We start from the raw sequence: 13,918 nt of genomic DNA, 5'->3' as shown, positions 1-13,918 counted from the left end.
ATATCATGGAAATGAGTCTGGAGCTGAGCAGAAGATAGGTGCATGCATTTATTTTGAGGCTGGAGAGCCGCCAGATTAGATACCAAACGCAGAGATAAGATGGCTGGGTTGCAAATTCAGAAGAAAATTATCTTTGATGTTGAACTGGCATTGTTCTGATGTAACCTAACAATAAACATGTTGAGCTTTGAACGTTGATGAGTTCCTCTCCGAGGTATTTTTACTGCTTGCTGTTTCTTTTTGAGTGTATTCATCATAGCTGTGCAAGAGCCTCAGATAGAATACACTTTATAAGAGGTTTGTTTCCCTAGTTGCTTTGGTTCCGCCATAAAACTTTACAGGAAATATCGCTGGGCTGTGTCCAGTCCGAATGAGGGCATGAATTATTCACGGGACACAGGGAGGTCACAAAAGCATGCCCTCATCTCGTCTCAATGCAAACGTAAACAAAGAAAGGCCCAGCAGGGTTTCCACCAAAACTGTATCCACGGTGACACGTCTTTGACCACAAACAGTGAAACCGAGCATAAAGCACGCAGCTCTGCAGAGGGTGTTTCTCATTTGTGCTGCGTACAAAGATTTCCTTACCTCAGTGGTAACTCTGTTGACAAAGGACATATCCGAAGAGAGCCGGGCTGATACAGTGTCACTCTTCGCTTTAGCTTCATTCCGAAACATTACGCATATATGCTGACAGCTGTGCACGTTTTACAAGCAAAATGTGATCCGTTTCATAACAAGTCTGGTGCCATTTCAGCTTTACTATTGTAGCATGTAAAAAAAAAAAAGAAAAAAAGACTTTTATCTCAAAACAACAAGGTTTGGTTTGTTTCAGTACTACTGTATTGTCCAAAACGTTAAATATGATGTGTCATAAATAATTGCGGCTGTCGAGCCTCTTCCCACCACATGCACCAAAGATATTCAAATATGTACATACACCCTCAACATTTAGAGAATACAAAAGCGTCGGTTAATGCTCCATGGAGGCTGAAAATGATAAAGATGGATACTTCTTCTCCTAACCTAATCCTCTAACAAACAATTTTAATGTCCTCTCATGTACTACCTGCTTAAACCTAAATAAACAATAAAAATCGTGAGCAACAGAAGAAGTAAGCTGCTAATCAAAGGAAACAAAAAGTAGACCTTATCCTGCTCTATACACGTATGAGGAGCTTTTTGTTCAATCAGAGGTGAATAATAAAGCCGAAGCGCATTGTTTGTGTTTTTTTTGTAAAGACACTTGCAGCTCTGATGAAAAGGCGGTAATTGTTGTTTAGGGAATAGGAACGGAAGGAGTTGGTTGTCTCCGTATTGATTTCTGTTCCTCTTTTTTTTCTTCTTCGCTTGAAGATCACAAGCGACACCAAACAAGCAAAGCACCCATTACACTAGAAGACATATTCACAATTCGCTTTGTTAGACGATAAAACGAATAGTTTAACAGAGAAAACAAGAAGCATGAAAAAAAAGGATTTGTTTCATTATTTTTTAAAAGTATTTCCATGGACTTTGTTATAAATACAGTTTCCTCGTACATTATTCAGAAAATTAACAGTTATAACTTTTTAAACCAAAATGTTACACTTTATTATTACTTAAGAAAATCAAAATCAAAAGACCTCCAACTTGATTTAACTGTTGCTTTCTTATAATTTGTTTGGTCTCTATTGAGTTATTTGTCACCTTCATTTTTTCCTTAGCGATATATATATATATTTTTTTTTTGTCTTTTGTCTTTGCAGCATCAGAAGCAGGCCAGCAGGCAACACAGTGGCTTGTCTCACAGTCTTTCTTCTCTCCTGTCGTCTGAAGAAAAATGCAGCGTTTTCCTTCTGCTGCCATTTGTCTTGCTCCCAGCCTGCCTGGCCCCGTTTTCTCGCCTTAATCCTCGACGTCTTTCTGATTTGCTTTATGTTACTTCCTTTTTATCACTGATGCTGCTGCCTCCCGTTTCATGTTTCCTCCTTCTTCACACCGATCATTTTCTGTTTTGATTTCATCCCATAATTAAAGAAAATGTAGGTCTCTGTGAACCCTCCCTGATCCTCACTCGTCTTCCAGGTTGTAGTTGTTGATCAGGCCCGACTCCCACAGCTGCACTAGAGGATTCTTTTGTCTTGGAGTTCTGGGACTCTTGCGAACCTGGATGGAAAACAGATTAAGATAAACAAATAAGCTATATGGTCCAGCAAAACGTGAGGCAGTAATGTTAAGTGATAGGAAAAGAAGATGGGGTTTCCCAAAATCTTTCACCGATAGAACCCTAAAACCGTGTTTCTTACAGCTGTATTCAGCTCCCTGTACTATGGTACTCCAAAATGTCAGTTAACTCCCTTTGAAATGTTCCTAATTAGTAAATAGAGTCCCTCTATTTCAATATCTGACCATCATGTAGAGCACAATCCTTCATCTACAGAGAGAATATGGCACAACGGCAGTCCAAGCAAAATATGACGATCCACCTAAACTAAGGGATCAGACCAAAACAGCATTAATCAGAGGCTCATAATAACTCTGGAGGACGAAGCCATGGCACAGATGTGAGAATTCACTGTCAAGACAACAACTAGCCTTGTTTTGTGAAGGGGTGCAAAAAAAAAAAAAAAAAAACAACAACTAGCCTTGTTTTGTGAAGGGGTGCAAAAAAAAAAAAATGCCCTGGTTGAAAAAAATCCAAAAGGAGTTTCACTTAAAGTTTGCTAAAAGCACAGACACAGCATTGGGCAGATGCATCCTTATTGAACCTTAAGGCCAATATGAGTGGAAGAACAATCTCCACAGCGAAACATAGTACTACGTCCTCATGGTTTGGAGACGCTTTTCTTCAGCAGTGACAGGAAAATTGGTCAGAGATGAGACAAAGATGAATGGAACTATATACACGACAATCCTGGAAGAAAACTGTGGTGGCTGGAGAAGAAAAAAAGGGAGAGGGGGAAGAGTTATCTTCCAGCAGGACACTAAACATACAGCCAGAGCTACAATAGCAATGTTTACATCAAACCATATCCATTTGTTAAAATGTCCCAGTACATGACAAGTTTTGAGGATTAAATCCAAGTGACAGTGTGTGGCAAGACGAAACATTTGGTATTCACACATTTTCTAAAGAAAAACAGTCAAAAACCCATCACTGGATGCGCAAAAATGGTGCCACGCTTTTCAAACGTTTATCTCTGCAGCATCAGATCTCAATCTTTGGTTGCAATTTGACAAAGCGGGAAAATACTGAAGGGGCTCAACAGTTTTGCAAGGCACTGTAAAGGCAATAACAGAATGAAGGTGCTTCTTCTACAGCCCATCATTCTGTAACAATTCAACACTGAGCAGGAGTTAATGCAACTTTGATCCTAGGCCATGTTCAGTATGACTAAGTCAACAATTAGGGCCAGTCTCTCCTGCAGAATCCCGACTTCATCCTTAAACTCATATCGGACGAAAGCCGCAGGCATTAAGCAAATAGGGAAGGAGAGTCAGACGAAGAAAGGGAGTAAAATGCTCATGCTGATGTCAGATCAAACCATGCAGCTAAAGCCCCACACCTTAATGCCTCGCCAAATTAAACAGCAGTACTCAGGTGTAATCACAGACACATTCGTTTCAGAGAGATTTAGAGCCCAGGAGACAGGTTACAAAAGTCAATCATTACAAAACGACTCCCCTTTTCTCCCTTCTGGAGTCGAATGCACACGCACACACACGTGTACACACACACACGTGTACACACGTAATCCCACTTTCCACACTCCATGTTTCCTTCCCTCTCTGTCTCAGTAGTAGGGCTGCTTGCCTTCTTCCCTTATCTACAAAGATAAGTGCCTTGCTGTGTCTTCAGGACCTTATCAGATATTTGTGTCCCATATTTGGCGCAAAAGAAACGCTGACATCTTCCCAAGAGGTTTTGAAACGTGATAATTATATATTAAAGTCCAGAGCAGTTACGGAAATGTTCATAATCATGCTGCTAGGAGACTGCTTTAGCCCCCAATGCATAGTTTTAATTAACACATAAACACAGAGTTAGAAAAGCTTGATTTTGTTTCTCTGTGCAGCAATCGAGAGAGACTCTGGGAGACAATTTGCCTACATTTTCATGTTCTTAGCAGAGTGTCCCAGCCATTTATAAAGTGGAAAACCCTTATGAGCAGAGAAGCAAGCAGTGGTGGAAGGAAGGAAACTAAAATGCCAACACACCTCTGTGTGGAAAATCTTTTCCTCTTCACTCTGGCCAGGCGGTGGCACAGACACCTGGTCCACTGTCTGCCGTCCTGCAAGACACAGAAACAGTTATTACAGGATAAACAAAAAGCACAGCGTGGCACAATGGTTCCTATCAGGCTGACCCTGCTTACAGTACTGCTTAATGAGGAGGCAGTAAAAATAGAGTGACTATCATGAGAAGAATTTCACTGACCACCAATATAATTGAAACCAATTATTGCAGTAGATACTAAGGAGCATACAAAGGTTGCACAATTAAGAAATGTTATGTAATGTGCAATGCGTCATGGTCATATAATTGCACCGCGACACACCCTGGTCATTTTCTGCCACCTTTCATTGAAACTGAAATGACTGCTGTCTTCTTTTATTTATTAACCTTTTATTCCAGAAATGCAATCAAACATAAAATGGAGCTGTGGTTTCCAGCCCTCAGTTTCATGTCAGATCAGCAGTCAGAACTTGTTTTAAAGTGGCTCTCGTTTCATTTAACTATTACAGAGGACAATGGGAAGAGGGCTTGGGCTAGTGTTTCAGTACCCCAAGAGTTTCTCGGACACTGAAACCTGAAAATGTCTCCAATAAAAGGAACATCTGCTTATACCCACTTCACCCATTTCTCTGTCTGTCACCTTCTTTCAGTTCCACCCTCAACCCCATTTTGCCTCATCTCTTTTCCTTCTCTCCCTCATTCACCTCCTTCTTTGTTTCACGTTGCATCTCTGAGTTAGACTCAGAAAAAGTCAATGTTCAGAAGACTGCCCCCCTACTCTGAGTCTCCTCATCCCAAGCCTTCATCAGCAAGTCTCCCCAGGTGACCCTTCATCTCGCCCTGTCCATTCATAACATCCTCTTCGTTCAATAAATCTTTAACTCAATACCTTTGTGGTGTTGTCCTTCCAAATGAAATCCTATTTAGTTTCTATTATTATACACCTTTCTGGTGAAAAAATGTATCATCGTCAACCCTGGATTTGAATATGAGTGCTTTACGCTCAACACCCTGAATATATGGCCCATTTTGTTGACAGTGTAGCCTATTAAAGATGTTACCAGGCTGGGTGAGAACATTTAATTTCATTTCATTTTATTAGCATTATGTAGTGTAGCAACATTTTGACCAAAAAACAAAACAGATTAATTTAACTGTTTAAAGTTTTCTTGTTTTTGTCTTGTTGCTATTGGTTCAACCTTTGTATTGGTATTTATTTCAAAGTCCAGTCATTACTGCACATATAAAGACGAATGGTGGAGTCCAACCCATTCCAACATGTTTGGACTTTGTCCAGGCTTATGATCACCTCTGCCTTTTTTTAGAAGGTCTTCAGAAATTTCTTTCTCTCTGTTTTTGTGCTCGTCTTCATCAGCTTGTATCATCCCACCTAACTTTAGTTTATGCTTCATATTGTCAGGGCATGTAAAGAAACCAATCAACAGCTCAAGTATCAGAAGTTTTAAAGATATTCTTTAAGATATAATATTTTGATTAAACCTGGTGATCCTAAGATCATTAATTTTATTGCTTACTGGCCTGATCAAAGATCAAAGGATGATCTTGGAAGAAGATCCCAGGCTGTTCAGTGTTATTTCTTTTCTTTTTGTCAACCCTAATTTTATGCTGAGCTACAGATAATACTCTGTCTTTACTTATTAATGAATTAAAACTTCAGATAGACTTTTGTTCAACAAACTTCACTGCTTTCATACACAGTCAAACTGTATGACTCATGCTTTTCCCTTTCACAGCTTCTGATGTTAGCTTGACAGGCCAGAATGCTAACCCTTGTTTGCAAATCTTTGATATTTTCCACTGATGTCAAAGGAATAGAGTAATGTGGTTACAAAAGCTGTTGCAGAGTTTTCCCTGACACATGCAGAATCGGTTTTTACAACAATTGATCCACTAACCTTCATATAGTCCACTGTTACCATTGGGAAGCGGACTGGGAGCTGGGATTTCTTCTTTTGAGGGGGATTCGGCACCATTGATTCCTCCATACAAGCTGAGCCGCAAAGTGTGAAGCTCCTTCTCCCTGTCTTTGGCCTCTTGGATATCCTGCCTCACTTTATCTAAATTAGCCGAGGAACGTAGCTTGAAAAAAGGGTTCCCCTTGGACGGTGACATCTCTTTCGCCTCCTGTTCCTTCTTTGCCTTCACCAGCCCATCATAGCTTCTTGTCTTTTCTGTCGAGTTGAAATCCTTTCCAGTTTCAAGAGCTGGACTGGCCTTTGCCTCTGCTTTGGCTTTGTAGTGTTTCTGTGCTGGAATGGTTCGGCTATTTTCTATGATGATGATCTGACAGCCGGTCCCCTCTGAGAGCTTTGGTCCTCTGAGACCAGAGCGGTCTAAACCTTTGGCAGAGGTTTGGTTCTGTGAGGCATTGACCGTCGTGGGTTTTCTCTCCTTGTAGGTGGTATGTTCTGGGGTGGATGTCCCAGATTCATCTTGACTCTCCAAAATTAAATTCAAATCTTCACTGCTACCGGACGACCAGGATGGGGTCTTACTTTTTGGTGAGAATGTCAATGGCGATTCTGGACATACCTGCAGGGTCTCAAAGAGCTGCTTCCTCTCTTTTATTTGGCGGACTGTGCCTTTGTCATAGAAGCCAGGGATTTTTCCAATCTTGACCAGGTCTTGCTCCCTCCGAGTCTCTTCGTGAATCTCATGCTGCATCTTCTTGCCTGCAAATTCCCTGTCCTTGTTCTGGGACCACTTGGGAGTGGAGGACATGCTAAGACTTTTTCTGGAAGGAACTTCTATGTATTCTGGAGAGGTGCGCTGGTTCGGAAGTCCTCTGGATCTCCTCAGGCTTTGCTCACGCTCTATGGCCCGTCTTATCTCCCTCTCGATGGGGGTCTCTGAGGAGACAGGGCCCGGAGAGTCCGTAGACATGCTGGTGCTGCTGTCCTGTGTTCTGTATGAGTGGAAGTCTGCTGACACTCCGCTGTCACTCTGGCTATCATCATACGTGTCACTCCTCATCCTGGTGTCTCTGTTGGCTGTAGGAGATATACCACAGCTGTTTTCTGCCTTGGGCTCTTGTGTTTGGACTGCCTGGAGATACCTGAACAGCCCTCTGCTCTGTGACCTCACAGCCGTCCTGCTCTTTTCAACTCTGCTCTTATTCTGCCCTTTCACTCCACCTGTTTGCTCATTTTCACCCTCTGTCCTCTCCCCCACCCTGCTGCTCCTTTCTCTTGCAGCTGCAACGCAACTATGGCCTTGAGAGGCTTCCCCTCCCTGATTGGCCAGCTCCATGGCAACAGCCGAACCAGGTGGAGATCCCTGGCCAAACACCTGTTGTGCAGCTTCCTGGTTTAATCTCCTGGGACAGAGCTGAGACTGACTTTGTGGCAACACTGCCTCCTCCTGTCTGACTGAATCATCTGCAGGCAGGGCTGAGTCGGTCTCTTCAAGATTGGAACATGAAGGTTGGAAACCCATGCAGCTCATCTCACGTGCAGCAGATCGGTGCTGACAAGTTGTTACATCTCCACCTGTTCCCTCTTCTTCTTCACTTTCATCGGCGAAAGGAGGAGAGTTCAAAGTGTCTCTGTCGTCTGAGCTGCTCATGTCGGAGAGACAGCGTCGGGCAGACTGAGACCCAGAAGTTTCAGTTTTATTGCTTCTAATGTCACCTGCATTCATTAGTGCTGTTGAATTCAACCATGATCTTATGTCTGCATCCCCATGAGCTGGCTCAAGAAGTTTGGGTGTCTCTGCGCATTCTTGAGTGACTTCATTTGGTTCGGCTTCACTGATCCACTCCCCCACCTCACCCTCCAGGCTGGAAGCCCCTTCTTTCTCACCACACTCTGCTGCTGATAAGGCATGGAGCGGCGGTGGAGGCGGGAAATCCTTCTCACAGAAATTATCTGCTTCTTTAGGTTCCTCCTGTGTATCTGAGAACTTTTTAGGCCTTCCTTCCGATTTTGTCACATCTTCTCGTGTCTCTCTCATAGGCCGCTGAATAATATCTGTGGATTTCCGATTTTCAATTTTGATTACATCAACTATTTCTATTATCTTGGTTGTCTGGCGTTCTCGCGGAGCTTCAAGCCTGACTCCAAGCTCCGGGGCTTCTAAGTCCTCCTCAGGCATTGCCTTGGGGGCTTTTCTCTCTCGTAGAGGAACACTGTGGCCCACGCTTGCGCCCTCTTCACCCTGCATCTCAACTAGAGAAGTGAAAAGGCCTTGCTCCTGCCAGGTTGTGGGCTTTGTTTCCATGGCAGCACGACTGCTGATGTAAAATGTTCTGAGCAATCAGGTTGTTGGGCCCCAAGCCAGTCAGTCAACCCTAAAAGCATGGGGGAGCGCAGAGGGGAGAGAGGAACAGCATGGTGATTAGCAGAGTTTAACAACAGAACATTGTCAGCCACTTTTAATGCTATTATTGCAGTGCCTGCACCGCTGAATGAATCATCATCTGTTTTCAGTGTGACATTTATTGTGCAGAAATCCTGACATGCTGAATGCTATCTCTCATTTGCACTTTAATATTTCACATGGCCTAAGCTGATCACAGAGGGGCACACAGTTATAAAAAAGGGTTTTTAATCTCAATGGGATTCTTATCCTGGTAAAATAAAAGTGAAATAAAAATAATAACAAAATAAAATTTCAGATGACAAACGTAAAAACTTCGGTTTCTATCTGGCATTTGAACAACATACCTCACATTGAAAGTTATCAGGGAGGCTGAACTGATGTTTTGATACAAACAACTTGCTCCTTGTGTACCTAATTCCAATAAATACATTTCAACAAGCAAACAGTTCTAAATAGTTAATATGTAAACGAGGATTAATCAGATGCCATTGCCTCAGAACTAAGTCGTGCTGTGGAAGCTGCTTTGTTGACTGTCAGATTTGTAAATATGCACAGCAACAAATAAATCAAATGTTATGTAGACTCCTCTGTGCCTGAATCGCTATGTCGATAACTATTTCTCAACATGATTTTTTGTTGTCTCATTTGTGTTGTGAATTGATTGTGATGGTTTGAGTGTGTTTATTCTCATGTGTTTGTGTCTGAACTACTGGGGACTACAAATATAAATTAACCTGTTTTTTTTTTTTTTTACTAAGTTGAGCGTGGCATTGTCCCGTTTAAATATACTGCTCAAAAAAATAAAGGGAACATTTCACTTTAATTTTGTGTGTGGCTGCAAATTCAGGCCTCCATTGGTTAATAAATTTGATTTCCATTGATGATTTTTGTGTGATTTTGTTGTCAGCACATTCAACTTTGTACAGAACAAAGTATTCAATGAGAATATTTCATTCATTCAGATCTAGGATGTGTTATTTGAGTGTTCCCTTTATTTTTTTGAGCAGTGTATAACATTAAAATTATGAGCTTATGATCTTTCAACTACAGCTCAGCTGTAGCTCTTTTAATCATCATCTGGTTGACTTTTAAGGGCAACGAACTCAGCAGAGATACACGAACAAACTGTCCACCTTTGTGCTGGAGTTGAGCATATAAAACCATGGTTACGTCTTCTTTTCACAGCAGAAAGAGCACTCCCGCTTTACAAGAGAGTGGCAGTAACGCCTCACAAGGCTTTGGCTTCAAGGCAGCGAATAAAGTTTTTTGCTGAGCACACCTTTCTGTAATCATCTTACAGGCTGGGGAATAGCTCAGGATAACACACACACACACACGCACACACGCACGCACACGCACACACACACACACACACACCTGTTTCTTTAACATACACACACTTGCCATTTTATTGTCCTTAATCTCATCCCTTATGATGAATTGTGCTCACACACATGTAGACTTTCGGTCAGCATCTTAACAAATTACCACAAATGATGCCACTTGCAAAGTCAGTCAGACAAGTCTGGATTCGTGTGCCATGACTGATCGTTAGGGGACATGGAGATCGCAGCTTTTGGGACAAGTGCTTGATGAATTGGGACGATGGACAAATAACATAGAGCCCTTTGAGTGGAGATAATAAGGCCCAACATAGGGGCAGGAGAACAGTGAGGTAACAATAACAACAGCAGAAGCAGATCCACAACAGAGCGGTGCATCACTCGCCAGCTGCAGAGTGTGTTTAAAGTGTGTGCAGTTTCTGGACTATTGGTGATGAAATTGAGCACTCTACTTCCTGCTGTGGTAGACACAGCACTCCACCATCATTTCAAGGTTGGTTTCCGGTCTTGAAACAGAAGTCCGGCTTCCTGGAGTCCTTTTATATGACAGACAGGCATTTTTTGTTGTGTTTGGAAATGAGAAGGGCCAGAAGCAGCTTATTATGTGCACAGAGTGCTCCATTCAGAGCCCATTATGAAATGTACACTGGCTGGTTTCAGACTCAGGAGGAATAAAGGGAAACATTGGGTTCTTGTCACTCATGTTCAGTGTAAAGGAGACTATTATCTGAATCCTAGTTTAATATCAATAAGACATGTAATTTTCAGTGATTTCGGTGGTTGACATATGTTGCGATGCTAGATCAACGTCTGCTTCTGAATTACAGTTTTCAACATAAAATGTTATGAAACAGATCTATATCTTAATGTGAAGGCAACAGTTTTCATTTTTGCAGCAGTTTTCTGCTATCAAATAAAATACGTTTTTTTAATGTGATTTGAGCTCAGTCAGATATATAGAGATCATCTATACACGTCAATTTTCAGGGCTAACCACAGATTATAAATTGAATTTATGTTTGTACCTGGACAGGACAATTGTAACACACACCTGGGCTTTTGATCTAAATCATTGCATTGTACCTCTGGCTGTATGTTTAGGACTGACTGCTGTTTGAAGGTGAACCTCCACCACAGGTTCAAATCTTTTACACCCTCAGCTTTTTTTTTTCTTCCAGGATTACTCTATTCAGCTTGACCCATTTTCTCTCCAACTTCCAGCCTGACCCTGCTGCTACCATGTTCCATCACGAGGCCTGAATGTTCCTGGCGATGTGCAGTGTTCGTTTTTAGCCACACGTGACATTTTGCAGCATTGTTTTGGTTTGTTCTCTTCACAGATTTTCTCTTGGTTGATTCTGACATTAATGCTCTCGTTGCCCAACCAGTGTTGGGAGGTTTGAAAGTTTAATCTGCCTGCCGTGTTGCTCTTCATGATGCGGTTGAATTGGTAACCATTTCCAACAAACCTCTGAGTCCTGGATTAATACCGAGATAAAACAACAGGCATGTGGATTCTGTTTACTAGTGAGGTGAATGTGAAAGCAGTTTGTTGCATGGGATTCTGTTATTTAGTTTTAAATGAAAGAAGTTTCGCAATCGTGGAAAGCTTGGTTTTAGTATGTCAGATAAAATCCAAATAAAAATAACATGCAAAACATATTCACAAAGGGTATCACTAGTTTTGTAAACACTATAGTACTCGGATCCTGCAGGGCTACAGCAGCAGAACAAACTGCCTGTTATTATAGAGCCATGCTAATGATAATCTCCCTACTTTGGAGTGTGAAAGCTTTGCATGTTGTAATGAGTCATTTCCCTTCTTCTCATTTGCTGCAAGAAACAAAAGGTGTTCTACACCTGGTGAGATGCACGGTTTGGTTTTATTTCCTACAAAGGAAGCTGGGGGGGTTGGAGGTTCTCAAAAACTCTCATTTCTAGAGTTGCAGAATGTCAGCGGATTAGAGCTCTTTTACATAATGAGCCCATGTTGTCCTCATTATCTGCAACGAGAGCCACTCTTTCAAAAGAGCAGCAAAATCACGTTCATTATTAATAACACAGCCGCAAGAAGCCCCCTTAGAAATAAACATGGTCACAGTTTTTTGTGGTGAGCCGCGTCCAGATGCAGTTTACGATCTAAGGCAGTTTAGCAAAAAGAAAAATCTATTTAGTTTGTCCCTTGCTAGGATCTTGCTATGGAATAGTTTTAATCAATTCTATTTATAATTCATCCTCTTTCTATTCATTTTAGCTACTGTAAAACAAAACACACTGCTCTCATTCGACTTAAGTTCCAGTGCTGCAGTAAATTTTTCTGGCAGTCATAAATTAGATCTGTGTTCGGTAATTTCCTATTAGACCAAAGCATGGAAGAATACTAGATTGCAGCTGCACGTACCTGTCAGCAAACTGCCCTCCAGCTGCCTCTGTCTGACAGAAACAAGCGCCTGAAACTCTTCGCTTGCTTTCAGGTCATCAGCACAAATCGAATCTTTGTGCTCACAGCTCCGTTCTCCGGCGCTTGTATTCCCTACCATTGTGTGTGTGTGTGTGTGTGTGTGTACCTTCCTTGCACCCCCCTGCATGCACATTCACTAATACACAGAAAAGAAAGAGACTGTGTGTTCACAGGAACACGTGCACTCCAGGCTTACGGGGATTTGAAAATGTAAAGTACTAATCCAATTAGTGCGTAACAATATCAGAGCGTGTAAGTAAATGAAACAATACGCTGGAGAGACGCGAAGATTTCACATCTGGGAGGAAGAGAGGAGGTAGTTAGTGTTTTACTGGTGATCCTTTAAGAAAAAAAAGAAATCTATGAGGTGAGCTACGACAACATCCATCCCTCCATTTTCTATACCTGCCTGTCCATGCAGGGTCATGGGGGAGAAGGATCCTATCTACAGTGGTCATTGGGAAGGAGGTGGGATACATCCAAGCTTATTCATAGAAAGTTGAGTGGAAGGAAAAAAATGGTATAAGTTAAGGTGCATTAGCCACAGGTATCGCCGAAGAAAGCACATCAACAGCCACTACTCACCAGTGAATCCTTCAAATGGGCTACAAATGTCAGCTTCCTCCAGTGAAGCCACTTCTGAACCAAAAACATGTTTTACCTGGACTGAAGAGGAATAGAACTGGTCTGTTGAAATAAAAACGTAACTCTATGTGCAATGGATGTATGAGATATACAAGTTTCACTTTCTGAAGTGAGCGACAAGCAATATTAAGCTTTACAACATTATATAATCTTTAGATGTACCCATATATTGTGTTTTGCCATTGAATCATGACAAAATGGAGAACAAGTTGAGAGAAGATGAATAATTTAAAGGCATATAAAGCCCCGAATTCTCACTGTAACAAAACATGTGAAAAGATCACATTTTCTCAAGCTGATTTGCTGTTTATTCGCACATTCATATAATGTTTTCTCGACATCGGCTAAAATAAGCCCTAAATGTTTACAGAAATCATTTATGTAAAAGCAGAACTGTCGGTTCAACTCAAAATAACCTCTATGATGATAAGGCATTACGCACGTGCACGTTGCACATTTTTTTAATTAAACCTACTCAATGGCACATTTCTTTGACACTGAATAACTCCACTGTAAAAATCTGTGTTCTTTGCATTAAAGTAATTTAATGTAACAGAATCAATGTTGGCACAGAGTTTCTACTAAGGACCAGATGTTTTTAAAGAAAAATTTAATTAAGTCAGTCAATGCCATACAGTCATAGATTTAATCTCAGTTTCACACATTCAATCACATCACTGACTTTGCAGCAATCCCTCACTGAACCAACATGTGGCCACAATGGATGGTTGATTGCAGCAAGTTAATAAGTTTTTAGCAAAAAATGTACAAATTACTCATTAGACTGTATCTGAGAGGAGAACTGTGGCGCAAGAATATTAATTTGCAGTCATTTTACATATATTGCACTTAAGATGTTATTAATTATAAAGGGAAAAACCTAGTTTGAATATATCTCTCACATTAGCA

At 41.3% G+C, this 13,918-nt stretch overlaps 1 protein-coding gene across 1 annotated transcript; it reads right to left on the bottom strand.

Moving 5' to 3' along the window:
* Window positions 1–1,463: 1,463 nt before the first annotated feature.
* Window positions 1,464–12,430, bottom strand: LOC103137743 (mitotic interactor and substrate of PLK1-like). Its single transcript, XM_007551643.2, has 4 exons — window positions 12,305–12,430; window positions 6,136–8,528; window positions 4,201–4,274; window positions 1,464–2,148 (listed from the first exon to the last, which is right to left on the bottom strand). Exons 2-4 carry the CDS (start codon window positions 8,456–8,458, stop codon window positions 2,053–2,055), a joined length of 2,493 nt encoding a protein of 830 aa, XP_007551705.2. The 5' UTR covers window positions 8,459–8,528; window positions 12,305–12,430; the 3' UTR covers window positions 1,464–2,052.
* Between the last annotated feature and the right edge of the window lie 1,488 nt (window positions 12,431–13,918).

The sequence above is a fragment of the Poecilia formosa genome, unplaced genomic scaffold (genome assembly GCF_000485575.1).
Source record: "Poecilia formosa unplaced genomic scaffold, Poecilia_formosa-5.1.2 Scaffold43, whole genome shotgun sequence".
Classification (NCBI taxonomy): domain Eukaryota; kingdom Metazoa; phylum Chordata; class Actinopteri; order Cyprinodontiformes; family Poeciliidae; genus Poecilia; species Poecilia formosa.
The sequence above is the reverse complement of the archived record's forward strand: the minus strand, read 5'-3'. Positions and strand labels throughout refer to the sequence as shown.